Source organism: Scomber scombrus, chromosome 9, assembly GCF_963691925.1.
Source record: "Scomber scombrus chromosome 9, fScoSco1.1, whole genome shotgun sequence".
Lineage (NCBI taxonomy): Eukaryota > Metazoa > Chordata > Actinopteri > Scombriformes > Scombridae > Scomber > Scomber scombrus.
This window is the reverse complement of record NC_084978.1, coordinates 21,381,550-21,408,992: the sequence shown is the minus strand read 5'-3', so window position 1 is coordinate 21,408,992 and position 27,443 is coordinate 21,381,550. Positions and strand designations below refer to the sequence as shown.

Sequence of the window (27,443 nt, the reverse complement as noted above, 5' to 3'; positions counted from 1 at the left end):
GTCTATAGATTTTAAAAGTTTAGATTCATCAATGTTTTATTGGACTCAGTAGTAGTATTTAATCGATGCGATTGGTCCGAAATTTAAAAGGTTTCCTCTATATTTCTTAGTGCAAACTCTTAAAACATGGGATTTCTCATGGTTATGGTAAAGCGGAAAAAAATGATGTGGGTGTCAAGTTCACACTGTCAAAGTCAAATAATGTAGGCCCTATGTGCTGATTTGATTGATATCAAGCTCTGATTTAAAGTATCATTACTGAGTGTTAAAGGCCGCCTGCATTATCTGCAAAACTGATTTTTTGACAAATAATGTCATTTTGTTTGCTTACTTAAAATCGATTGTAAAGAAGCTATATAATTGTGAATATTACAATTTCAGGAGCCTATTCCTATAATAATAATAATTTGAAGATCTGGTAGATATTCTACTGTGAGGTTATGACTATGTTCACATTTAAAATGAGGTAAAGTTCAAAGGTTAAAATGTCAACACTGACTTCAACTAATAACCAGACTACATGAATTGGATGCAACCTCTAGATAATGCTGTGGATGCCAGATATTTATGTCTGACCATTTCCATTAGGAACTATTTCCTACACAGGAAACTTTGAAAACACCAAATGTCTTAAAACCTTTGGAAATTAAACCAAAACCATTTCACCAGCTGTAGATGCAAAGTACTTTTTGTGTGATCTGTAAATGAACTGAACCTAAAACCTTTGCACAAATTCTTGACCTAAACTTCAATATTGCTGCGGCTTTAGAGGATTATAAGTCTCAAGAAATCAATTTGGATTTTTATTTAATTGTTGAGACTGTCAGGTTGACAGTAACAATTTAAGACTGTATTTCATGATGTATTCCACTACATTTCCTCACTTGTGCATTATTAATTAATGGTCCCGTACCACAGAAAGAAAGAAGTTTTCAAAAAGTCATGAAAACAAGAGATTTTGACTTCATCAGTCAATAAACCAGGTGCCAGAATGGAAAAGCGCATTTATTTGATGAACAAGTGCTTACTGTGATCATGAAAAGTGGCTTACAACGAGCTTTCCATTTCCATTGTTCAGAATCATCGTTAATATGATGTTTACATCCGCATACAGTTCCTTGTTTTTGAGAAATAACACACAAAGACATACAGTTCGACCTTTAATCAATGGAGAATCAACAGGAGTCACACTACAGAGGAGAAATAATACAGAGTGTATAGAAAAACTAGTATTTGGAGACAAATACACCACATTTTCTTTACAATGGATTATATGTACATATTCAAATTTTTTTAAGCAAAACAAAGCTTTTAGAGAAAGCACATACCAGTGAAACATGATCGGCCCTTGATAATTCTCAAAAGTTAATGTCTGCATATGTTTTATACAAAATAGATTTTCAAACAATATTTGGGTAGTGCAAATCTTTTTTTTAGATTCAAGCTGGTTGATTACTTTCACAAACAGTTTGTGTGTGAAAAAGACTGACTCCTATCCTATTCACAGTATTACACAATTTGACCAAAGCCATCACGTTAGAGTAAAAAATGTGTTTTTTTTTCATTTTCTTTTTCTTTTAAAACCAACAAATAACTGTACATTTGTCTTCTAAGAGCTACTTAGTTTATGCTGACTCACGTTGATTCTGTCTGTACTTGCTTTGGTCACCTTGTAGTCAAACATCAAATAGGCTTTCTGTGCAGTCTGTGTGGACTGATTACTGACTAAGTGCATCTATTCCTGAAAATCTGGCCTGCAGAGATAAAGTTAAATGTGAATCTCCTGTTTGCAAATAGCTTATATCGGGGGAAAAAAAGAGGAAGCAACCACATCTTGTAATGTGATGGTGATAGATTATCTGTTATTTCTATTGCATATTCAGTTGTCCTCCTCAAAAATGTACAAGAGAGTAAGCAAGTATACATTTTTGAGCAAGAAGAGGCAAGTGTGCGGTTTCATATATACCTGTTTAAAATGAGCAGCAGCATCAGAGATTTTGGATACACTGAATGTGAAAGTAACCCATGGTTAACCCTTAAAATGCAGTTAATGAAAGAGAGTGGCTTCTGAAGATTCACCAGAAAGAAAGAAAAAAAGATGAGAAGTGTCTTTTTTTCAGACACTGGAGGACTGAGCCTGGGTATTAATGATGACGGTGGCAGCACATTCCTGATACTTCTGTCAAAGTGAACTTTTTCCTGACAAAAATACACCATAAAGCACAGAAGCAGACAAATATTGGGAATCCAAACTACATGTTTTTGGTTCTTGAAGTCAGAACATGAACGACTAAACATGGAAAACCACTTACTGTATGTACAAGACATCAAATTTCAACAACCTGAGCATGGGAGCGGTTCAAAACTTATCATGAGTGTGTTTAAATTTGATGTTGGGATAGTTAAAGTAATAATCTCGAAGATTTTTTTTTAACGTCTGTAAGTCACGTTTGCTGAATGAGGTAACACAATGATGATTGAGTCTATGGCCCACTGATCAAAGCCCTTGTATTTGCAGTATTATGAACTGGGTGTCGGTGGCAACTTTCACAGGAAAAATCACAAGCAGTGAAAATTTTGTGACATGTTTTCCATCACCCAGCAGTGGTTGGTCCGCCAGACAGGGTAGGCGGAGCTAAACCAACAGACTTGCTCACAAATTGTCAACTGACTGACATCACACAGGCGACACTGTTTTGATCTCTGGGAAGTGAGGTCCAGAAACACACCTGAAATTACAGTTTATCGCCATTGGTGCCGCCAAAGAGAACGAAACTGATCTTCAGGATTATTACTTTAACAGAAGAAAACAATTAGACATTTCCCTTGTTTTAAATGTACCAGTGAGCACTTTGTAGTTTCTCATCTGACATATTTATCCAATTGTTTAAATCGGACAGGGCGTCTCCTTTAATCTGTCAAGAGTTATTGTTTTCAAACTCAATGAATCCCTCTTGAAGATTCACATTCATTTTCAAAACCTGGATTATTTTGTGTAAAAAACAAAAATACGACAGGGCTATAAAACACACTGATGAAAAATGTCCCGCTTACTTAAACCACACACAAAGAAAGAAAGGTATACTGATAGACCCACATTCTGTGGGATGACACATCTGTGAGTGTCTTGTGTTAAACTCATTTATCGATCATTAATAGTGACTTCAATCGAGGGGAGAGAAGCTCAGATGATTCACAACTCGTTGAACTAATTTAAAAGCTTCACTGCCAGGACTTGTTCTCCCCTTTTGATACAAACACTGACAAACTTTGAGCATCGTTGATAAACAGACAAAAGGAGTTTGGCACTGAAATAGTTCCCAGAGAATGAAGGATCCATTTTGCCTGCCTCCCCATTCAGCGATGCTACACTTTCACTGTGAGACGACTCTATGAGGTGATGGAAGCTAAGTGCTCTCAAACATTGGGGCTCGACTGACAGACAAATACACGTGCAAATGTACTAAAGACACGAACATTACGACAAGGTGTCTACATGAGGTTTAAGGAGCAGATGGGGTAGTAAAAAGTTAGGCTTATAGGTTAATAATGCATTTGCTGACGCCTGATCCAAAGAACTGTATACACAAGCTGTCTGTAATACAAACTCATCATTTTAAAGGAGTTGTTTGACCTTTTAGGAATTACATTTATCGCTTTCTTGCCCAGAGTTAGATGAGAAAATTGGTACCACTTAGTCTGTATGCTAAACATTTAGGTGAAACAGGCAGCTGGTTGTCTTAGCTTAGAAACAGCTAGCCTGGCTGTCTGAATGTATAAAAATCTGCATTCAAGCTCCGCTGAAGCTCACTAACAAACATACTGTATATTATTTGTTTAATCTGTACAAAAGTGTAAAAACAACAGTTTACCATTTTATGGTTATATGTCAGTTTTTTTTGGCTCGGAACTAGTTGCCAGGGAGTTTATGGTACCTACGCTCCATATTCACCATACGAACATGTCAGGAGTATCCATCCTCTCATCTACTTCAAGACAAGGAAGCAAATAAAGATTATTTCCCCTAATGTCAAACTGTTCATAACAAATGTAGCAATGCAAAAAAGAATCTGGCGTTGATAACAAATTATCCAAAGATCATGGATATACTGGATCATTACTGGCTGAATCACAACTGCATGTTTGCCAGGATTTTTTATTTTTTTATTTTTACAACAGACTGTATGAAGAAGTTAAAAAATGTAGGACGGTTATTTTCCAACCAATTTGAGCCGAGTTAAAACCACAAAAATGTGCTTTCCCGACAAATTATAAAATGACATAATCTTGCACACACAATAAAACATGCTCTCTCGTTTCTGATTGGTAAACGCAGGTATCTATCACATTCCATCATTAGACTATTGGGGCAGAAGGAGGGGGCTAAAATAAAGATCGAAGCGGGCTATATTCCTAATAGAAAAAGTTCTAACGTCCATCTAACGTCATATATCAAAGACTGGTACAGTATAACAGTCTTTCTTCACAGTCTTTTAAAGCCTTTAGCAGGGTACAAAGTGCTCGAATCGCACTTGAGGAGTTAAAATGTGCGTGGGATAGTGTGAGTGGAAGCAGATTTTGAGTATTCTGTTTTAACGATAAGGATCATTTCTATGCACGGAGGATGTCCGAGCTGCCACTTCTAAAAGATAAACACAGCCAATGAAAAAAAAGAAGAAAACAAAAAAAGGAAAACTTGCAACTGCATGTAATATAAAAGTACAATCAACATATGATGAGGGTAGACCATGATGGGTTAAAGAGAAGCACTCCTTGGACAGGAAAGAAGAGATGGCTAAGATAATATTCGAAGCAAAAAAGGCACATATTTTTTTCCCTTTTATAATAGACGTGTGTAAACCTGGAAGAGGTCAGCTTGTGGGAGAAATCATCCTTTCAATTGCGCACTTCGGTAAACAATCCAGCAGAATTGTTTCCTATGTCCAGAGTATAAAAGCAGTGAAATATGCTTTTTAAATGACTGGAAAACATTTGTATCCCCTCATGTGACTGATAAACATTTTGTTACAACCTCTTATAAAAACTAAAAGAGGAACATACAGTCTAAAAGCATATTTAAGAGCATGTTATTAATTAAGCTTTGTTACCTTCCCAGGTAACAATGACCTGGAAAATTGTATAAACTGTTAGAATTTGAAAATGTAGAAAATACTATCAGAACCTGTACATAGATATTTGTTTTATCTGTTTTAGATATCGTTGTGTATTTGAAGGTAAGAAACCTGAGACGACATGGATGTTAAACCTATTTCTCTCTGTGATTATCTTTTATCTTACAAACAATTCCTACTTGTTATACACTACATCTCACAGTGGGTTCAGACCGGATGTGGAAGTGCTGGGTTACGTACAAACCGGACGCGCCGCGGCTGTCTCACGATCTGCAGCTTTTGGCTTCTGGACTATTTCTCAGCGTGCCACAAGCGAATCTGCCGAGAAACACTTATAATCTATTATAAATTATATAGCTCCGCCTGGTTTATTTTTGATGGAGGAGCCGTAACTGCACAGAAGAGATTGAGCCGGGTAGGAAGACTATGAGGGATAGAAGTTTGTCTGAAAATATTGATGATGGCACTGGCTGTCGAGCCTCATATGTAGACACAGACACACACACACACACACAAACACACATATTTGTCAGTTATGTTGAAACTAAGAGCAAAAGAGACAAGCAGACACACACACACACACACACACACACACACACACACACACACAGACACACACAGACAGACAGACAGACAGACAGACGCACAGGTGGAGGTGGGGTCACAATAGGGTAGTCTAGGCTAATCAAATGTCAAATTGATGAGGTTATTACTTACCCATGATAAAGTTCAGCACTAAATGTGATTAGAAAAGACCAGAATCACTTGTTGACTGGCACAGTGAACAGCCAGACTTCTGCTTATGCGAGATTTGACAGAACGCGGTGTTACGCAAAGCTTCCGCATCCGGTCTGAACATGCCGTTAGACTGCTCAACAAAACATGAACTTCTGTGCTCGCTGTCTGGTCCTACGCAAACTCTTCCAGTCTCTCTTTCACTACAGACCCGTAAGCTACTACAAAGTTGCATACTCGCTCCCAAAAACATCATTCACTCGTTGTCTCGATTCCTCGGTCCATTTCATCGTCGCTCTTCGGGATGTGGGGGTGGTGAGGTGATGTGGTGGGATTTTAAGGCATTGTGTCTGTTATGGGGCAGAGTCATCTCTGGTGGAACAGGAGTGGTTTGACACTCCCGGCCTTGAATTTTGGTAACTGGTTGCTGATGATTTCTGCCAGCATCTCTGGGAACTCCACACTCAGGGATTTATTCACAAAGGTGTAGAAGCAGAAGCTGAGCAGTCCACCTACCATCTGCAGGCACACATAGAGGAGAACAGATTAGTGGATCATTTTTTCAGGATCTATTGAAATAATTAAAAAATGGGGTCTATCATACAACCTGAGCAGGTGTCATTCCTTACTAACTATGCATAAGTTCGTAAGACAAAAGACAAATTATGGACAAGACAGAGGAAACAGTTCTTGGATATTTTCACCCACCATATTTGCTTCCACTTTATGATATATCCAGAAGAGCTACTGTAAGTCAAAAGTAACTGTACTCGCTTAAGATTCTTAAAGATGTTTTTCCTGTTATCTAAAAGGCAGTTTCTTGCTTGGTGTCAGGCTGTACAGATACTTTTCTTTTATAATAGACAGGGGCAAACAAATGATGCAGTACACACTTGACAGTAAACATGCATTACATTTGCCTCCCATTCACACACTCAGCAAGCTGTCATGAATCTGGGGCTTAGTGTCTTGTCTGCAGACAGAAGGCAGCCAAGGATTGAACCACTGACCCTACAAAGTCTTCATTTGCAACATTTAATGCAATAATATTTTACACAAAAAAGTGAGCTTAAGATATTTAGTAAAATAAGATGTAAAAACTATTCTACATTAAGTACGGCCAGGTTTCACAAAAGCACAATGACTGACTACTGTCTGCATAATTGGAAAAAGTTTCTTTGAATCCCTTAAAATGCTTTAAATGAACTCATTCAGATTAATCACTGGCAGTGGAAAACTGATTAAGATTCATTCACTGAGAAAGCTGCAGACTGCAGGTGGTCAATAACCACTCACTGATAACATAATGCTTGTGTCAGAGGAGGCGTTTTGTCTTTGTATAGCAGATCTCTGTACCTCATGCATGGAGTCTAGAAGCTTGGTGAGCTGGTAGAAACGCTGCCAGTTCTGGCTGGAATTCTCCTCGCGCTTCACAATGGCCTTCCCCAGCTCCTTGATGTACGACATCCGAATCTCTTCGAACACCGCCTGACTTTTCAGGCCGTCCTTTGGCACTGCAGGAGAGGTGACGCTCATTGTCAACATGTAGGACAGATACAATGGTAATGTACTGTACTAAACTACCTTTAAAATGCAAAAGGGTTAAAATGTTCAATCAGCTTGAGTATAATTATTTCAATTCTCCTGCATCTCACAGGACAGAAATAAAACACTATTCTTATCTATAGTGACTGCATGTCAGTTAATGAATTAGGAAAGTGCTGTGATGTGACGTTTTGTCCTGTGCATACATCAACTTTAACTCTCAGCATCTGTGGACAGTATTGGATTGGAGTAATGGTTTTTGTAATGATTGCCTTAACACAGCAGCGCGTTTCTGACCTGTGCTGAGCAGCAGCAGCACCTTCATGCACAGATACTCGTCGTGGGAAACCTGCAGCCGCACGAACTCGCTGGAAATCTTCAGCATCTGCTCACACTGGTCGGCCATGTAGGGCAGCTTCATCCGCTCCCTTGAATCAGACAGAAACTGTTAAAACGGCACATACTCGTGTCTCCTGAAAGTCACAGCTGATTTATAAGGTTGCCTGTGCAGTCTCTATCAGGGAGATGAAGGAGCATCCTGTAATATCTCTGTAGATTAAATATTCAAGGTCTAGCTGCTGGCAATTTGTGGGTCCTATTTTAAATCATTCTTCCAGAAATAAGGTTCAGTTTATTAGTTTGTTGATTGTGTTCAGGATGCAGATTTTAGATGACAGATGAGTGTCAGCTAAGAGATAAAGTAATGTTGTGGGTGAAAGTGAGGACAAACTCAGGCAAAAACTTTTTTCATTTCTTAATTTGAGCCAAAGTGAACAGAAGATTCATTGAAAATGTGCATCACAAAACACCAGGTCCATATGCTCGGCCCTTCATAATATCATAACTCTACTATCAATCTGAGATTAATTTTGGCTGCCATGTTTATGAAAAATGGGGGAAAAGACCTGTTATAGCACTGCGCACGGTTACTGTGCTGACTGCTCACTACACTGTTTATATACAGTCACCACATCTATACGAAGAATGAAACACTGACAACAGTTGACAGTTGATTTTCAAGATACACTACATGGAGAGCGCAGAGCGCAGAACTGCACTGATACACACATACACATGTGCACGCACGCATGTACGCACACACACACACACACACACACGTATGAGTCGGCAGACTGCTGGGAAGAAGAAGAAAAAAAAACTTTCCAGGCCACATTATTGTCTATTCTCACTTTGACACTTAATGATTAAATACTGAATTCCAGCAATAGTGACGCATGATTTCACTGAGAAGACGTGCTGTAGTGTGATCAAATTAAACAACAGTCATACTGAATAGACTAAAAACTAAACAGTACGTACTCATTGATAACGAGGTCCGGTGCGAAACAGAGCATGTCACCATTGCATTGTTGGTAAGACCTCCAGCCCAGACCGAAAGACATGAGGAAGAGCCAGGAGCACTGCAGAAGGGTCATCTGGTCATCCAGGTGCAGGTTCCTAAAACCTGAGGGGAAGGATGAGGAAATACTTCAATTACGAATACAGCCAGTCAAAATTTAGATCAATATTTAGGTCAATATTAATCTAACTGTTACACCTTAAACTTTATTCTGTGAGCTCAGAAACCAGTAAACAAAAGCCCATGTGAGCACCTGGTGTCCAAATGTGCCTGCGTGTCACAGATGGAGCAGCTCCAGATGTTGTGGCAGTTTCCTTCTTTATACAAATCAAATGAGAGGAGACACCCATTTTGTGCTGCGCTAATACATTACAAACTTGCCTGCTTTTAGCCGACACTTTTCATAAATATTCATACTTCCAACTGTGGTGTGGCCTGTTAAAATGAAACACTTGCAGACAGTATGATTGGCGCAAATGTTGGCTGCTTTCTGTGTTGTGTATGAGGTTACGCAGCGTCTGAAATACCTCATGGAGAGTACCACATATTCATTTCATGCAGAGGCGGAGGTTGAAAGCAACACTAAAGAAGGAGAACTGTGAATATGACACATCTGTCTTCTGACTGCTCATTGATCTCTGTGTCATGTATTTCTGAGTGCAAATTAAGCAATGTAAACTACCTTAGTCTCGCTGTGTATAATCTACACCCACTGTTGAGTACGCCACTAACCTGGCAGAGCCTTGGCCCACTTGACAGCAGAGATGACCTGTCGGCCGCCCAGCCTGTTGAGGGTGGTCATGAGGCGAGTGGAGGTGTCGGGCAGGGTGCTGTCGTAGCCGGCGTAAAAGGTGTCTGGCTCGATGGCCTTCAGCAGGGACAGCATTGTGGGGACAAGTTGAGGCATGCACTTGGGTACAAGAGCGCGAGCCTCCACTGGTGGAGAGGGATTAGCCTCGGGTGGGTTGCTCGGCTGGACGCCTTTTAAGCGATTCAATTTCTTGGTTTTGCGTGCTTGCAGAGGAGAGAAAAGAGGGAAGAGTTAAACTCCACACATACAAAAAGTGAAAGGTGATCTGTTAACATTTATCCACGTGGTTAATATACCTTCCAGGTTCATGCCTGCCATCAGACACTTGCGGAAGCGGCAGGCTGGGCAGTTTTTCCTCCTGATCTTGTCTATGATGCAGTCATTCCTCCCAGCACACAGGTAATTATGCTGCCCTGAGACACACAGAGGAGGAAGATTAATCTGTTATTTACCTTCATTACTTTGGTAATCACTCCAGGGGGAAAAACGAATTAGCTGTACCACAGTCAGTTACTTTGCAATGATCCTTGCAAAACCATGACTCCAGCCTTTGAGTAAATGTAAGATGCATATATGATTACACGATTAGTGATGAATAAGTTTATCACAAGCTACAAGTGTGAATAATCATCACATGACTTTTGTACCTTCCACTGCTCTCTTAAAGAAGACCTTGCAACTGCCGCAGGTGAGTACGCCATAATGGCATCCTGAAGCCTCATCAGAGCACACCAGGCAGATTTTGTGAGTCCCACTCTTTCCCTGTGACGAGGATGTAGCAATGCCCCCTTCCTGTCTGGAAGCGGAACTGTAGGGAGAAGACACAAAGCAGAAAAATGTTAGACATATTCAGTCTCTTAACCATAAAAGACATGAAATTGAAAGATTATAAATTGTTCACAGAACTTATATGACACCAAGGAAGCTTTGCTCTATGAAGCTCATTTCTGATCCCCACTGTAAGCTATGCTCTTTGAATGCTGCCGGCACCTTCTTTCATATGATTTGGGACTGTCCCCCAGTGTCAGTGTTCTGGGGGATGGTTGCCTCCAATCTTTCTAAGCTATTTGGGATTGTTGTACCACTGTCACCTATCATATTCATTCTCAATGATCTGTCTACCCTGGGGTTGTCGTTATCTAATAGCCGTGCCCTGCTGGCTGGATTCACGGCGGCCAAAAAACTGGTCGCCACAAGGTGGAAGCCACCGCATTGTTTCACTTCGGGCATGGCTTCTTATGTATTTGGACATTGTATACTTAGAACTATCTACAGCCCGTGTACATGGAGCACAGGAGACTACTATTGAACTGTGGAATTCTCTTTCTATGAAACTTAAGAATGTGTTAGACTGAAAGTCACCGAAACTGTCTTGTGTATCACGTCCAGGTCCCTGAGGTAGGGGGTGGGTAGGTTTATTTATATGATTTCGGATTTAGTTTGTTGATTATTTCCAAGGATTTCACTTCTGTTTATTTGATCTTGCTGATTACCTTATGTACTACTTGCTAATTTATTTACTTTTATGACATGTTCTCATTTTTCTTTTCTGCTGTTTGTATAAAAAATTCTTGAATAAAGAAAAATTTTATCACAAAAAAAAGAGAAGAGGATTGTATCATACCTACACAAACATTTTAGTCAAATTCATATCATGGCATATACTATATGCCTGTCTCGCCCACTTCAACACCTGAAAGCATCTTTTCAGTTTTGTGAGTTCAGCTTCAGTTCATATTTACATTTCTGCTCTAAATCCTTACGCAAATAAACTACACAGATACACTACACATACATATCCTCCCGCATCAGTCAATGTGTTCCTTGTGCTTTTTTTCAAAGTCTCAATTTAGCCTTCGTTCCCCACATCATGAGTGAAGAAAAGTATGTCCCCTTGTGCCCGTTTGGGACTTAAAAGCCTAAATTATCTCAAGATCTGTGGCCACCAGTGGTTGTCATAAAACAGCCCTTCTTTCCTTTGATTGAACCACAAACATCTCCAGACCCAGTCAGCGGTTGTTATGGATGCATCTTTTCAAAACAACCACTAGAGGACGCCGGGCTTTGCTGCATCCATGCGCCAGAGGTCCACACCCCCTTTCTAACCCAGTGGCCACAGCAACAACAACGCCCACAGTGAGAGGATATCGAGCCTGAGCCTCACTACAACTGTGTCTGTCCCTCCGTGTCTCCACACCTTCTCTGCTTCAATGAAAGTAAACAGCTTTATTTGATAAAGGCTGATCTGAACTGTCGCTGCAAACTGACACTTTAAGCAGAGTGGCTTTTCAGCTGTGGAGCCAAGTTCACTCTTAGTTACACAACATGAGGGTATTAACGTGAAAGCAGGCCAAGCTCCAGCAGTCAGTGTGCGTAGCAGGATGGGAAAACCTGAGTGAAACATCAAAGCATGAAGTCCAGAAGCATTCAGCAGCCGGATAAAGAAAAAAAGTAAAAAAAACCCATCAGAGATCTCAGAGGAGGCAGGCTCACCACGGCAGGGCTGAGAGCTTTCTGAGCACAGCTGACAAACACACTGTGGTCAATTAAGTCAGTCCGTTTACCTCCAATGACTTGTATTCAATACAGCTAACGTTAAGTCAGTGTCATTAACTGCACTCTCATACTTTCTGACTGGTTTGAGAGGCGAGGACACCACAAAGTGGGGTGCACACTAAATAACTCTCTCCATGTCCAGCTGTGAGAAGTTCAATCTGGGCCAGATTTAAATGAGAACTGCATTCATGTTCAAATAAAACTCAACTGATCACATTCTGCTGAGACCCTTTTCATACAAGATTTAGAAGAAGAAAAGGTGAACCTGAAAAACAGTAATATAAATATTTATAATTGAGATGAAACCTGAAATTCTCTTTCAGACCTGGAAATTTGATTAATTATTTTAACTTGGGGAACGACCGGTCTACGCAAGTACTTCTTGCAGAGACAGAAACTTCATTCATCATTTGTTTGTAAAATTGCCAACAGGCCAAAACAACTAAGTAATTTAACAATCACACAAACACATCTAAAAAAATCCAATACACTACACATTATCCTCAGAGCGTAATTAGTTCATATATCAATGTTTCCCAGCAAAGTCAGGGCTGCCAGACAATCATAAATAATGAAAATCTCATGACAAGCATTTATTAATATATATCCACTATATGAGGCACAAAGTAAAGAAACAATAACTTTAAATGCTCGTATCACTTTATCATATAAAATTCAAGTATTCATGCGTGAAGCAGGAACAAAAACACCAGGATAAAGTTTAAAAGCCTTTATTCAAAACGTGGATACTTTCATTTTTAACCATTAAAGGGTTTAAAAGGGTAAACAAAACTCAAACTAACATTTTATAATCTTGGCAGTGTGTTACCCAATCCTGATTAATGACTGAATGCAGGTGGGTGACGGCAATGGATCCTAATGAAAAGCCATGTTTAAAACGGCACAGCAGCATCCTGCACAACTGCACAACAGGAATAAGACCTTCTACAGAGAAATATTGAGCCCCATTCACATAAAGCTCTGATAATCCCACCGTACACCTCCTGCTCAGCACCAAACTGCAGACGCATTAAGTCACTAATTAGTTGATGAACTGTGCAGCATTTAACAGCTAAAGAGGCAATGTAACTAGTGGAGTTGATGGAGAGAAAAAATAACAGTAGGTTAGGTTCAAGACCTAAACAACGAACCATAAGGTCGCCAGTTCAAATTCAGCCAGCGACTTGTTGCATCTCTCTCCTATCTCCTGTAATCTATCCAGTATCACTAAATAATAAAAGGCATAAAAAAACATAATCTAGGAGGAGGGAGAAGATTAATCTGACCATCGTCAGCTGGTGAGAGAGAGAACTGAAAATTAAACTGATGTCACTGTGCCTGACAGATGAACCGTTTCTTCATGTAGTAATCTACGGTGGGTTGCTGCTTTAAGATCAAATGTAGGAACACTGCTTATAGTGTGCTGTAATTCAAACTGTGCTGTCTGTGTAGCACCTCACCACATTAATGTACTGTGACAAAATGTTAATATCAAGGTATCGTGGTTCACAGCTATCATTTTATACAAAATATTTTGGATTATTAATTCTAATGTTATATTATCGTTACAAATGCATTTCCTAGTTCCTCCTCCCACTCACCCACCACGTCTGAAGGCCTGCCGTACGGCTCACAGCCAACAGTTAAAACAGAAATTGGCAGCCAGGGTGAAGGGCCACACGGTAAATATATTTCATATAAAAGAGCTGAGCCGCTGTGATGATGTTAACAGTGTGCCATCTGTCTCACACGCAGATTTATGTGAGGTTTCCACAACATGCTGCTGTGATACACACACACACACAAACAAACAAAGCCCTTCAAGCCCCAAAAGCAGGACGTGGCGACCAGCAGTGTGGGCGGAGGACGCTAATGAGGCCAGTGTGATGATAATGATGATGATGATGATGATGTCACAGGGTGTGGCGGGGTATCCAGTTTGTCCTTCACTGGCCCACTGGGATTGTGTCAGGAGGACAGCTTTACTCAAAGGCTTTAGGCTACCAGTTCAATCCAATTACAGCAGCCGCTATACGTTTCAACAACAACAAAGTCAGTCAGGAGTAACATCTTTGCTTTCAGGTGTGTTCTCAAAACTCAACGTGAAATCGGTTTACGACTTTCAACAAAGCAGTAAGACAAGTTACAAATCTGTTTTTGTGGATTTTCAGAGACAAACCAATCATAGCTGCAGAGCAATGTGGGGAGACCGAATTTCCTCTTTTTGAAACCATCTGCTGAAGTGCGTGCCTGCCGTCGACAGGAAGTTCTTGCATTCCCTCAGAGTTTACTATCGGTCAGAGCTCAGCTGCAGCACAAAAGCACAGACACCCTAAGATGGGCCTCGGCTTCAACAAGAACAGAGCTGAGAAAGTTCAGTGTATACGTTTGTAGAAGTGTGATCAATCAGCTTGAGTTTTAATGAGGTAAACCACTTGACGCACTTAAGACGATGCCGGTGGCCCAGTGCCCTGCTTAACAATTCATAATCCCCTTTTAGCCCCGGGTGTCACGAGTGACTCGGAAGGCCCCTGCTCCATAGACCCCTGCCTCTCCCCTCTTAGTCTCTTCAGACAAACAGCAATATCATTACAAAACCCAGTCATTTATTTTTAGGTGTGATGAATGGCTCTGTGCTTTTATTCCACATATCAGTCTTCATCGTCCTACTTGACCTACTTCAGCTTCAGTCACTACAAATGAGTAATCAGGGAGATATGAACAATCATTGTGTTGAACTGGTCTACTGTGGCAGACGTGGTGAATAACACAGAGTATGATGGCCAAATTCAGACTGTCTTTAGTTCTGTGTGAAATATTGCTGCCCTCTCATTTGTTTGAATGGGGAAGTCTGGAGTGTAAACACAGAAAGCTCAGGATTGATTTGAACGTTGCTCAGTGTTCACCACGACACAAGGTGATGTCATCCAAAAAAGGTGCTGTGAGGGTTGATTACATTCATTCAAGAAGTCATTCCTGATAGATTAGAGAGCAGTTCTCCAAACATATTCCAGCAATATGCAGCAGAATCAGGTGTTTCCCAGCTCAGGGACAGCAGATTAATTTCCTGGTATTACGGAGCATTTACTGTTAACCTGGCGATGGACGCGATGAAAGATAAAACAGTTGTAAAATCCTCAGTCCGAGTATTATAAACCTCTTGGCAGTGTTTTGGCTTTAAATTCATGGATTTGTTTTTTAAAGTGGACTTCCCGGATCGCATTTTATGACTTGCCAGTACCTGAAACTACACACACATATACACACACCCTCACTGTGTTGTTTTAACTCTGACCTGATTTTGGTCTGAACGCCTGCTACGATCCACTTCAGATCTGACTGATGTGTAACTATAATAATTATATTTCTAAAATGGATCAACATTGCATCAACAGGGTCATCATCTCTGATCTCCACCTAAACTTTGTGAGCGTGTAAATAAGAGGAGCGGCGGAGCAGAGGGAAGTGCTCCTTCCCCGGGGTAAGAGCCACTAAAATAGAAAGGGGAACTGGTCTGCACGCTCTGAATCAATCTCACAACAACCGCCTCTGTCAGGGAGTGGAGAGACTGGATGTGTTTGGCCAAAGTCTATCTAGCCTTCAATAATAACGTTATTGCTTTATTGCCCAAACACAAGCCACGCTATAACAGCCAATTAATTAAATGGTGATACACTCACTGGAGGGGTGTATTACATCATGTGATTTGTGTTAATGGAAGTATAAACCTTAATGTGATATGAAGTTGTCATAACACAATTTTGCAACGTGTCGATGTGTTTACGTCATGGTTATTTACAGCAGCAACACGCAGTAAGTAAGTCATGTTGCTGTCTCCTCGCAGTGGTGAAGATTGTTCCAAAAAACAACAACTCATGATGACACGAACCTTTAGAGAAAAAGAACACAGGTGCCGCTTCACACAACAAAGGCCACATATGCAGTCCTCTGGTGACTGAACTGAGAGATGAAACACATCACGATCTGTCAGATTCATCATTGATCAGTCATTACAGTACGTAGGTCATGCAATAATTTATCAGAGAGCGTTGCACAATCGAGACAAAATAAAAACCTTTTGGAAAAGAACATACAGTAATAGGGAAATATACAGTAATAGCTTAACCGGATGTTTGTGGATATATCATACAGAGAGAACACAGGTCTAACCACATCAGCTGAAAATAATTTTCATAATGTCATAAATATGCTTATCACAAAAATATGTGGTGTTATTTTAAGGTCACGGCGCCCACACCTAACAGACAGAGAGATTTTTATGACCATAGTTTTGGTTCAGGCCATTAGCGAAGTACTCTTACATGTGAAACTCTAGAAGATCCCTCAAGTGTCGTTGTCTAAAAGGAGTCATTGTCTCTTCCTTCATGTGGTATTAACAAGCTTGTTTAAATAAGAGCTACATTTTGTAGCCCCAAGCAGCAACTAGTGCTTGGCTTCAAACACCAGAGAAGACTTCAACTAACCCAAGAAAAAAACAGCCCCAAAGGATTTGAGTTTCCATATTAGTTTCCATTATGGGAGCTGTTAGTGAGTATAGGTGGGAGGTGGCTTCCTGGCCTTTAAAATGAATTAGAGGATTGCTGCTACTGTGTGTACTGCTGTAATACTTTCAGCTGGATACCACTGGATGTAGGAGGAGCCCGCTCCTTAAAGTGTGACTTTGCTGACTCGACAAATGTACACAAAAGTAAGAAGAAGAGCACAAACACCCAGACTTAGCTATATCTTGTTAACCTCAATACGGGGAATTTTCTATAAGCCTATTCGGTGTCACAACACAACAAAAACTGCACACAAAAAAAGCTAAACTGTGGTAACGGGGGAATGCGGTAATAACGCAAAAGCGACTGGAATGGCTGGCATTTGATCTGCTGCGTTCACATTGGCGCCAGCTGTGGGGAGGCAGGAGGGAAAGTAGGTCAGGAGAGTGAGCTTCACGGCAGCGCTCTGCGGTCTGCCTGCCTGCCACAGCGCTCATGACACGCCCACGTGCACACACACACACATACACAGCACCTACACACTCATGTATTATACACAAAGCTAACAGACACGCATGTCACGCGCACACACACACACACACACAAAATCATAAAGGGTTATTTACAGCAGCTGAAAGCTTCTGCTGACAGTCAAGGTCTCTGCCCTTGGTTGCAGGAAACGAGAAGAAGGGACAGAGAGAGAGAGAGAGAAAAAAAGAGAAAGAGTGAGAGAGAGAGAGAGAGAGAGAGAGAGAGAGAGAGAGAGAGAGAGAGAGAGAGAGAGAGAGAGAGAGAGAGAGAGAGAGAGAGAGAGAGAGAGAGTGGGCCAAGCAAGCAAGGCAGACATTTGAGGGGTGTGCCAAAGCAGAACCATAAGTCTCAAAACAAAGAGACCCAACACTATTCATATACTAAACATAAGCTTGTTATATATTTAGCTACATATAAACTGACTGAAGACCAAAAACTACTCGTGTATCACATATGGCAGCAAATCACAGCTGATACCACAGACAGCTGTGACGGACCCCATTTTACTTCACCAACTCTAAAATCAAGGCTGTCGTGGACACGGTTTAACGCTCCAGATTTAAAGCTGATCCTGAATAATTACCCGATAAACACCCATGACTGAGCTCAACCAATTACGAAGAAACTAATTCATTCAACAGGTTGTAACAAAGACTTGCAGGCTGCATCTGTCATCTTCACTGCCTTCAATACTGAGCTGCAGTGCACGTGGCAAAAAGAAAGCTCTTCAATTTGGAGCCCTGAAAAAAGAAATCACAAATCCATTTCATTAATAGGATGTAATGACAGTTTTGTATCTAAAGTATGCTAGTTGTTTATCTTATTTGAGATTTTGAGGAAATACAAAGAAGAGATATTAAAAGGTGTTTGCTGCGGCAGAGATGAAGTCAGAAAACTGCTTTAATGTAGCACTGAGTGGTTTTCCTCTTAAGCTCTACTCAGCAGTGAGTCACAGCGAGTTTCCTAAGTTGACTCAGTATTCCCACATGTGAAATTCTTTGGAGTTTTACTACCTTAGTGAAGACACTGTCAGATGTGCTCTTCAACTTGCCCGGGCACCGCTTCATTCAGCCCGGGATCTGACAGCTGCGGGCTCTGAGCCATTGATTCAGAGCTGACAAACTGTACATAAGCCTCATTATACGTCACTCAGATAGTATTAAGGCGGCAACTAAGTGCTGTTTTCACTATAACTCATCTGACCAATATTTTTCAATTAATTGATTTGTTTGGTCTGTGAACTCAGAAAGTAATGTTAAATAAAATTATAACGTCCAAGGAAAGATCTTCAAATTGTTTATTATGTTTGGTCTTTTTATTAATTGCAGCTGTAGTTAATGTGCAGCAATATCTGCCAGGATATGACAGAGAAGTGTGTGGTGTTTTACTAAAGGATACTTAATGGTTGATTCATAAATAGAAAAACTGAGAAAATCCATCTCCTTTGAATCTACTTCAATGGACAACCAACTTCTACTCTTGTGAACATGACATACACACATGCACACATGCATAAAGAGCAAACTCGCTGCTGAAGCTACACAACACTGCTTTGTCCGCATGTGAGATGTGTGAACGGCTCTATTCAGTAAACTGGTTTTATTACTCTTGCACACAAACGTCCCTCCATTACACACAATCAAGTCAAAAGCCTCCAAGAAATTCCACTGACCTACAGTGTGCGTTAGCAGTAACGTTTCCATGCAGCAAATGCTCCACAACATTTCCTATTTGGTCAAAAAGGCCCTGAGGAGCAGAATGGGGCACTGAAGTCAGAAGCAGGATATATGGCTAAGTCATTACAACTGACCCACAAAATGAACCCCACTCTATGGGCAGGGCCAATTGCAGGCAGAGGAGGAAATGCCACACTAAAAACAAAGGTTACATAACATGGGCCATACTAAATGAACTGTGTTGCTATCAGACACAGGAATTATGTTTCAGCATTTTCTATATTACAATGCAGGTATTTCCTGTCAGCGCATCTCAGCGTTAATCAGGTCACGCCACATCAAAACCAGTTATCATACTGCGAGGGTGTGTATTTTCCAAATCAGGAACAAAAAGCAGAGCAACTCTCAAGGTGAAGCATTCTTCAATGTGTGAGAACTGAGTCAGATCATATAACAGGCTGCCAAACGGTGATGTTTAAAATGAAACAGACAAGGTTCTGAAAATGAAGCCGCTGGGGAGGTTTTGAGACGTGGTTAACAGTCCCGGCTAGTTGGGGGAATATTGGAAAACAGTACAACTTTATTGCAGCAGTGCATAACCTCTACGGGAGGGCAGGTACTCAGTGCCACGCAAGGTCCTCTGAGCCTCAGCCTAAGCAGGAACTAGCAGCGACATTGCGTGAGAAGCTGGAGGAGATGGTGTCCTGATGCCAACAGCCACAGAGCCACCGCAGCCCAGTGCTCAGCTAATTTCAAGCCACTAAATGTCACACAGGTTGAGGCGACTCCCACACAACAGAGACACACACACATACACACAGAAATACTAAGCTTAGAAACAGATAAGCCAATACATAAACAGGCACACGCCCACACACAAAAAATGATCAGCGCTCACACGACATAATCCTTGCTCAAACACAGACACAGACACACCTCTAAAAAACACAAAGACGGAGCGATTAAAGCCACATGTGAAATGAAGATGAGGTATATCTCGTGTCCCTACCCATCTGTTCCTGGTCACTAGACATTAGGACGACTATCAGACAGATGATACCACGCATCATTTGCAATAAAAATACAACCACATCTGTGCCCTCAATGGCATGGCATACTTGTGCGTGCCAGTCTTTGAGACATGACTCGGGGGTGATTACCCTGTCAGATAATCAAGACAGGTGTGAATGAACAAGAGGTGCAAAAAAAAAAAAAAAAAAAAAAGCCTGAAAGACACAACACAGTGTCAGAGCACATAGTGAAGAGTTTCTACTGAGCTGCTTCAAGACTGGGCCCCAAAGCCACGTTCACAGCTGAACCCATAAAACTCTACAGGGAAGCAAAGCAATAACTGCACAAAAGACACTTTGTGGGGGCCGTGTAGAGTCCGCACACTGTGACTGGACTCTCTACATTCGCCTGAATGAGAGCACACTGGAAAGAAATCCCAGATGAAATTAAGATTCAGTTGTATCACATGAGTTAGTCAGTAAAGAACAAGTCGCCTTTTTTAAGTTTTCCCTACACAGAAAGAATTTCCGTCTTACTCTACAGGCCTGACCAAACCGTGGAGGCCACAAATCATTCATCTCTATTGTTGAATGAAGTCTCTCTGCTGCTCCGTGGGGACGCAGCTGCTTCAAGTCAAGACGGAGCACATCTCAGATTCATTTTTTGGCGTAATGCAACTGGAGGATCCAAGCGATTTACCCAGATCAACGTCATGAGTCCCCAACAGAGCGGGACTGAACTGAAAAGTGAAATAGCTAAAATAAATAGTGATGCTATCTGGTTCACGCACTGGCATCGGGACATGTCATGAACAGACACATGGTGCTCAGGCTTATCCAGTTTGAGAGTAAAAAAAAAGTTCAAATGTCTGACTTGGATAAAAGTGGAATACCCCTGGCTTTTTAACAGCACATCCTTTCTCCACAACTGTGTTTATGCCTGCAGCTTTTTCCTGTACAGTCCATGAGCTGCTCTTATCAACAGGGATTAGTGGGTTAACTAACTAACGCAGGGGGTTAACCCTGGCATTTTTGTCTCAATGATGGGTTCGTTTAAAAAAACAAAAAAAACTCTGTTGCTATGGCAACCAACACACCAAACCAGTTTGCAGTTTTTGTTCTGGCTTATCAAAACATATAAAATGTCCACCTCCTCAAAAATGGATGAAAATGCCATGCTGAAGAACAAAACTAAATTCATGTTCATTCAATTATATCAGAAATACAGTAGAGTGTTTCGCTCTGGATATAAAACAGATGGGAGACAGCCATTAATGCAAATGTAAGTGATACATAACATTCGATGCATATTGTTGCATATTAATTGTTGTTTTATAAGTGACAGTGTAGCTCAGGGAAACATGAGGGCATGAGGACAAAGCTATAATATTATATGAACTATAACACGCCACTATCAAAGAATTCAAGTGTTTCCTGCTGCGCTCTAATGATTTACACATTTTCATTATCTCCAGGCCCCTCCTCTTCCTTCTTTCCCATACCAAATCCAAGATTTCCAAGCACTTTCCATTCTAAAATGTATAGATTATTGCTTTTGGTATTTGATGATTGTATTATTTTCTACTCTTTCTATCACCTTTTCTTCTATTCTAGTCAGATTATATTTGATTATTTACCTTTTACACTGCAACTTTCTAATTTTTTCCCACAGGGATCAACATTTTCAACATTATTATATATCCTGCACCTTATCTGATGATATTACATGTAACTGGCTGTTTATTACAAACTCTAACTGCTTCATGTGTCTGAGCTCATAGACTGGAAAATCCTGGACCAACACAGCTGTTATTCAGAGTTGCAGTGTTTGATTTGTGAAACCAGATCCCTCAAAAAGAGCCTGAACATAAGAAGAGCTGCAACTTCAAGTTATTTCTGTAGCAACTAATCATTTGGTCAATGACATGTCATTAATAATGACAAATGTCCATCACAGATAAATAAAGCCCAGTGTTTGGTTTAAATTGGGGGCTGATCAAAGCACACTCTAATGGACTGGTCAGTGGTTGTATTAGACTTTCTCATTGTCCAGTCATTTTGATGGACAGGGTCCTAAAAATTGTTGTCATAATCTATTACCTGTCATTTTAATTTTTGAATGACAAGAAGACATTTAATAGCTTTTGTTTTCATTAGTTAATTTTCTTTCTTTTTTTTAAATAATTGGCACAGCTGCACCACTCTGACCCGGAGTGGTCCCAGGCTCACTACTAAGCATCCAGCCTCAGATCCTCGACATGCTGTCAGCACCTGGATAGTGAGATGCATTAAGCACAGTGTGGAGGTCGGCAGTGATGCCCACATGCTCTGAAGGGAATCTTTTTTGATAGATTTAGTTACCTCTGCCATGTAGATTATGTTCCAAACTGAAAAGGTTTGCGTGTCTGCCTGTTTGAGCAGGATGTCACACAACTTTCTGTCATGTAAAGCCTCACTGAATTTAATCTCAGCCTCACCTGAAACATTCATCAAGTCCTTTCTGACAACACCTTATCAGTTGTTTCTTGCATTCTCCACGGCACCAGTCCCTCTTTTTTCATTTCATTTTAACACTGTCACAAGTATTGGACCTTTATAAGGAACTCAGCTGACATTTTGCTATGCCATGTAGCGATGACTAAAGCCACCTAGACAATGAGTTCATATGAGGCTAGATAATAGTTAATAAATATGCACACTCGCCACCATGTGACCAGGGGTGTGAATAACCTAAAGTTATGGTTGATTGTCCTTAGTGTATTCGGTCAAAATGACGGACTGCTTTCAGGTTTTTTCCGTCACTGTTAAAAAAATTCAGTCAACAACAGAAAATATTTGGTAAACATGACCTCTGGGACTGGTCTCATCTATCTATTTACAATCATTTGTTCACTGCACCCTGTGTAACAAGCTGTCAAAGACATGTCAATTATAACTCTGGAACTGGTCCCTGAGTCACAAGATTACGAGCAGGTGGACCACAAAGCTGTGTAAACAAACAATAAGCAGCCAGCAATTTTGAATTAATGATATCCACCCTGTCAACAAGCGTCAGCAAGTCAAAAGCTCTTTGGGTTGACATTCCAGTGACATTTTGCAGGTGAACTATGTGTCTGAAAAGGTGCATTAAAACATCAGCATTGTGTTTAAAGCTGATAATAAAAAAAATGGCAGGCCAAATCATGCCAAACCTTTTCTGCCACAACAGTAGCACGCTGATACTCCTCTATCCAAGAATACAATTCAAATTTCTAAAAAGGGCACATTACAAAACAGTAAAGAACACATAACAAAAATATAGAAATAAATTATTAAACAGAAGATGATATTTTCTTAGTGTGTTACTATTGATCAGTGCATTATGTCTGAACTGATTTGGAAAGGCTTTACAAATTGTAATGCAGACCAATTTCTAGATATGCATCACCTGTGCCACTCTAATATGGACTAAATATAAGTATCAGACACAGGACAGCAACCCTGAATTAAAAAAAAAAACTTGTAAGGGACTCAAGTGGGAGAACCCAGAGTACCTAGTTTGCAATGATAGGCAGTAACCAGCAAATATTTATTCTGACATGATAAATAATTCAGATGTGAAGACGAGCCTTATTGTTTTGAATTAAGATTCTGGTCATCAACTAATTGATCATCATTTCAGCACAGAGACTGGTCTTTGAGAAAAGACATGACTGAAATTAAAGAAATATGTTGGATTAAGTGAGACTAAATTGATTATGCCATGTCATCTTAACACTGCCTACTTTTCTTACCTGGCAAAACTGGTGGGGTAGGTGGGAGAGCTTGAGAAAGCCTCAGTAACCCTGTGCATTGCTGAGTTGTCCAAAACACTTTGGCCTCTGTTCCACACCCCGCCAATGGTCGTCACTGGGAGATACAGGTTGGTCACTGGCTTTTGATCCTTCTGCTGCTGATCATCATTGCAGCTGCTCGGGCTGACTCCAAAGTGGTAGCTCTGTCCTCCTGAAGTGCTGACCCCACAGATGGAGATAGGGCTAGAGCTGGGCAGGTCTGTGGAGGACGCACCGCTCATTTGGCAATAACTCAGGCCTGCAGATGTCTTCTCCTGTTTGATCACACCTGGGGTGCAGAGTTGAATGAAGCCAGCATCCTTTTCTTTCTTCACCAACGTAGACAAAGTGGTTGTAGGTGTTAAACTGGCAGTTGTAGATATGCTAGAGCTGGACTGATCTGGACTTGCCATATTGCTGCCATTGAGAGCAACAGAGATTGTGCCGCTGCCATTACTGCTCTCAACCATGGCAGGTTTGATGTCCCTTTCCGAGCTCACATCGCCAAGCAGAGAATCATCTGCCAGAGTAGACAGGAAGGCATCGTCCCCTACATAAAAATCTGAGGGGGACCCGGTGAGCTCAAAATCATGGAGCAGGTCCAGTGTGTTGTCACTGAACAATTTCTGGTTGACATCCACATCTTTCCCAATGTGCTCCAAGGCATGGTCGAGGTCGATGGGATCCTGGTCTTTATCCATGGAGAAATCTTCTGTTTTCATGGCAAAAAAGTTGGGATCTGATCCCCCAATGAGTGAATCCATGGAGGACTGGGTAATGTCTGCTATACTGGCTTCCAGCTGGGGCAAATTCTCCCCCAGGGTTTGACCAAACGTGGTAGACGACTGGAGCAACTGCTGCTGGGACCTCTGATCTTTGGTCGCGCCCCTGGGCTCTGGGTCTACCTGCAAGGGGCCTACTGTGGCAGTGAAGGAGGCGGAGGTGAGCTCCTCTGGAAGGGGGCTGTTGCTGAGGCCGTTGGGCACCTGTCCTGGCTGCATCAAAGGGCTGGATGGAAGGACGACAGAGGTGGTGGTGATGGACACTGCGCTGTGAGGAGCCACTTTCAACGGACCTCCCTCCTCAGAGCTTTCAGTGTAGACCAGCTTGCTTAAATGGTCATCTCTTCTATATGTTATCTTCTTCACTCCACCTTTATCCATCTTTTTTTATTTGAAGGGGGGGGGGGGGGTGTAAACAGACAGAAAGTTAACAAACAAGGCTGAATGGCGTGCATAACAACCAGGTTAAAGCACACTAAACGGAAGCTTTACAGACGTGCTTCAAACCTAGTGTTGCAACACTGTAATGCACTTTAAAATGGTTTAATGTTGTGCACATTCAAATTCCACTGAACTAACGTGAGGACGATGTAAGACAGGGGAAAGTTGCCAAGCATGCCCCCCTGCGCGCCCTTGATAGCTAACAGTAACGTTAGCTAAATATAGCTAACAGTAGCTCAGTTAACTATTCCCGTTGGCAAAACGACAACATGAGCGCATGCTGTCAGCCGTGGCGACCTTTGAGAGAGTACACTACTTTAGGCGAGCACACATGCCACGGGTGCGACCTCAAAACACACACAGAGGAACATAAAGTTTACCCACGGCTAATTCATGCTAGCGTTAGCATGCTAGGTAGCATTGGGCTAACAGCTACACTGACTACGTGCCTACATTTCGTGTGTGCCAGCCAACATAGCCCATAAAACTGCATATTTAGCTTTACATTTGTGTTTGTCAGCCAACACACGTATCAACTGGTATCTAAATAAAAGCCCAGACTTACCCTTGAAATGACTGTGTGTTGGTGTGTGTCCACAGGTCGTCTGTCAACATTGTTTTGGTTGAAAGTGTCACTGGCTCAATGTTCGCTAAAGCTGCTTCTCTGTCGTCGTATCCAGACTACATGGCCACTTAACCCCACAACAACACGCCGAGGTGACGCTGCTTCAGCTGCTTTCAGTCTTCCCACTTCGACCTAGCAGCGAATTGCCATGCAAACTGCGTTAAACTGGCTGAGCGGTGCTTATTCTCAGCTAGCCACTTGGGAAAGTAGGCGCTCACCTTCAGGAAAAAATACAAAATGGAGAACAGAGCAAGCTGAGCTGTTTACAATATGCAGCGCCGCCTGCAGGCCGCGCAGGGTGCCTGCATGTTATTGTGTTATCTGGAGTTCAAGCGCAAACTCGGCACCAGTCTGGGGACTCAAAACAATGTATGCAATAATAATATTGTATGCAAAAATATATTGCAGTGAAATTGGTAATGCCGTTTTTTTAAATAATAGGACACAATCAAGAACTAAAAAAAGTGTTTAAGGGAAATCCAGGCATCAAAACGTCAGCATTTGTCTTTACTTAAATGGATGTCCATGCAGCTTCCCAGCGTTGTTTGCAGCTGTTAATGGTGCAGGCAGACAGATCAACCTGATCTCATGGAAATACTGCCTGAACAGACAGACTGTGGCCGAAGACAGGGGAAGAAATTGTGAATGGACTTTGTGTCATCCACAATGCAGTGCCTATGGGCTGAAGGTAGGTTTTATTTCTTAAAAAACAAACAAACAACAATAACAAATCAAATTAATAAGGAATGGCCATGTCATGAGTAGCTTTTGTTGGACAACAGACCACCAAATATTAATACCATGTCATAAAATGATGAGGTCTGAATCCAATGCGGCTGTCCTACTACACACACATTGCTGAAAGGTCCCTCTGATTTTCAAATAAATTAAGAAATCACAGGATTATTCTACAGATTTATTGCTAAAATACACTTCTGTTTATTTTTATTTTTTTACCCTACAGCAAAATGAAGCATCTCACATCTTGTTGCTTTTTAGCTTGTACAAGATCTATGGCTTGGTGTAAACTGCATGTAACAATATGATATTTCATTGCAATATAACACTAGTTGACATGAAGAAATGTTTTTTTATTATAAACAATATTTGCTTCTGCTTATGCATTCAGGGTTTTCTTAATTTGTACAATCTAATTAACATTTATTTACCAAAATGACTTATGTCAGATAGGTTGGGATTTTCTGGCTGAATGCTTACTAGACAAACATAATAATATGAATTGCATATTTTGAGAGTACAGTTTCCTTATGTGCTGCCCTCTAGGGGCTCAAGAGAACACTCATTGTCCCTGAAAAAGCTGCATCCTTGAACAATAAACCATTATTAAATAATTATCAATTAGCACGCTCTAATTACTGTGTGACCTTTTCACCTTACCATTCAAAGGGGCAAAAGAACAGATGTGTCCCCTTTCAAAGATTGCATGAACAAAAATGATTTAATTCAAAAACCATTTTTAAATAAAACTTATCAAAAAACTGCAACACTGCAAAAAAAGAACCCCCAAAAACGCTGCAAAATCCTTTTTATTTCTCAAGACATGACAGTTCACCCTCTGCCTCCCTCATTTGGAAATATGAGTGGCTGAAAGAAGAGGAAATAGGCTAAAACAGGCTATTACGTGCACTGGGATAATAACTGCAGAGAGGTTTGAGTCTAGATTATTTTCTGCTCTTAAGGCTACAAAACAGTGCATTAGACAGTTTTTGGTGAGACAGCAAATTCACTGGCTTGTCTATACAATTACACAATACAGGCTCAATGTTTATAGATGTGCACATTTCTTTGTAAACATTTCAGCATAAATCTTGTACAAGTTTTCTTTGAGATTATGTAATCATTTTTAAGCAAATAAAGTAAACAAAAGCATAACCACCTGATTATGTTACACATTTTTTTCTATC

General features: G+C 40.9%; 1 protein-coding gene across 1 annotated transcript; it reads right to left on the bottom strand.

The window, feature by feature from the left end:
• Positions 1-1,147: 1,147 nt before the first annotated feature.
• On the bottom strand, positions 1,148-25,730 carry nr3c1 (nuclear receptor subfamily 3, group C, member 1 (glucocorticoid receptor)). Its single transcript, XM_062425877.1, has 9 exons — positions 25,459-25,730; positions 23,632-24,833; positions 10,231-10,391; positions 9,880-9,996; positions 9,505-9,786; positions 8,733-8,877; positions 7,710-7,840; positions 7,224-7,381; positions 1,148-6,386 (listed from the first exon to the last, which is right to left on the bottom strand). Exons 2-9 carry the CDS (start codon positions 24,831-24,833, stop codon positions 6,234-6,236), a joined length of 2,349 nt encoding a protein of 782 aa, XP_062281861.1. The 5' UTR covers positions 25,459-25,730; the 3' UTR covers positions 1,148-6,233.
• Positions 25,731-27,443: the final 1,713 nt, after the last annotated feature.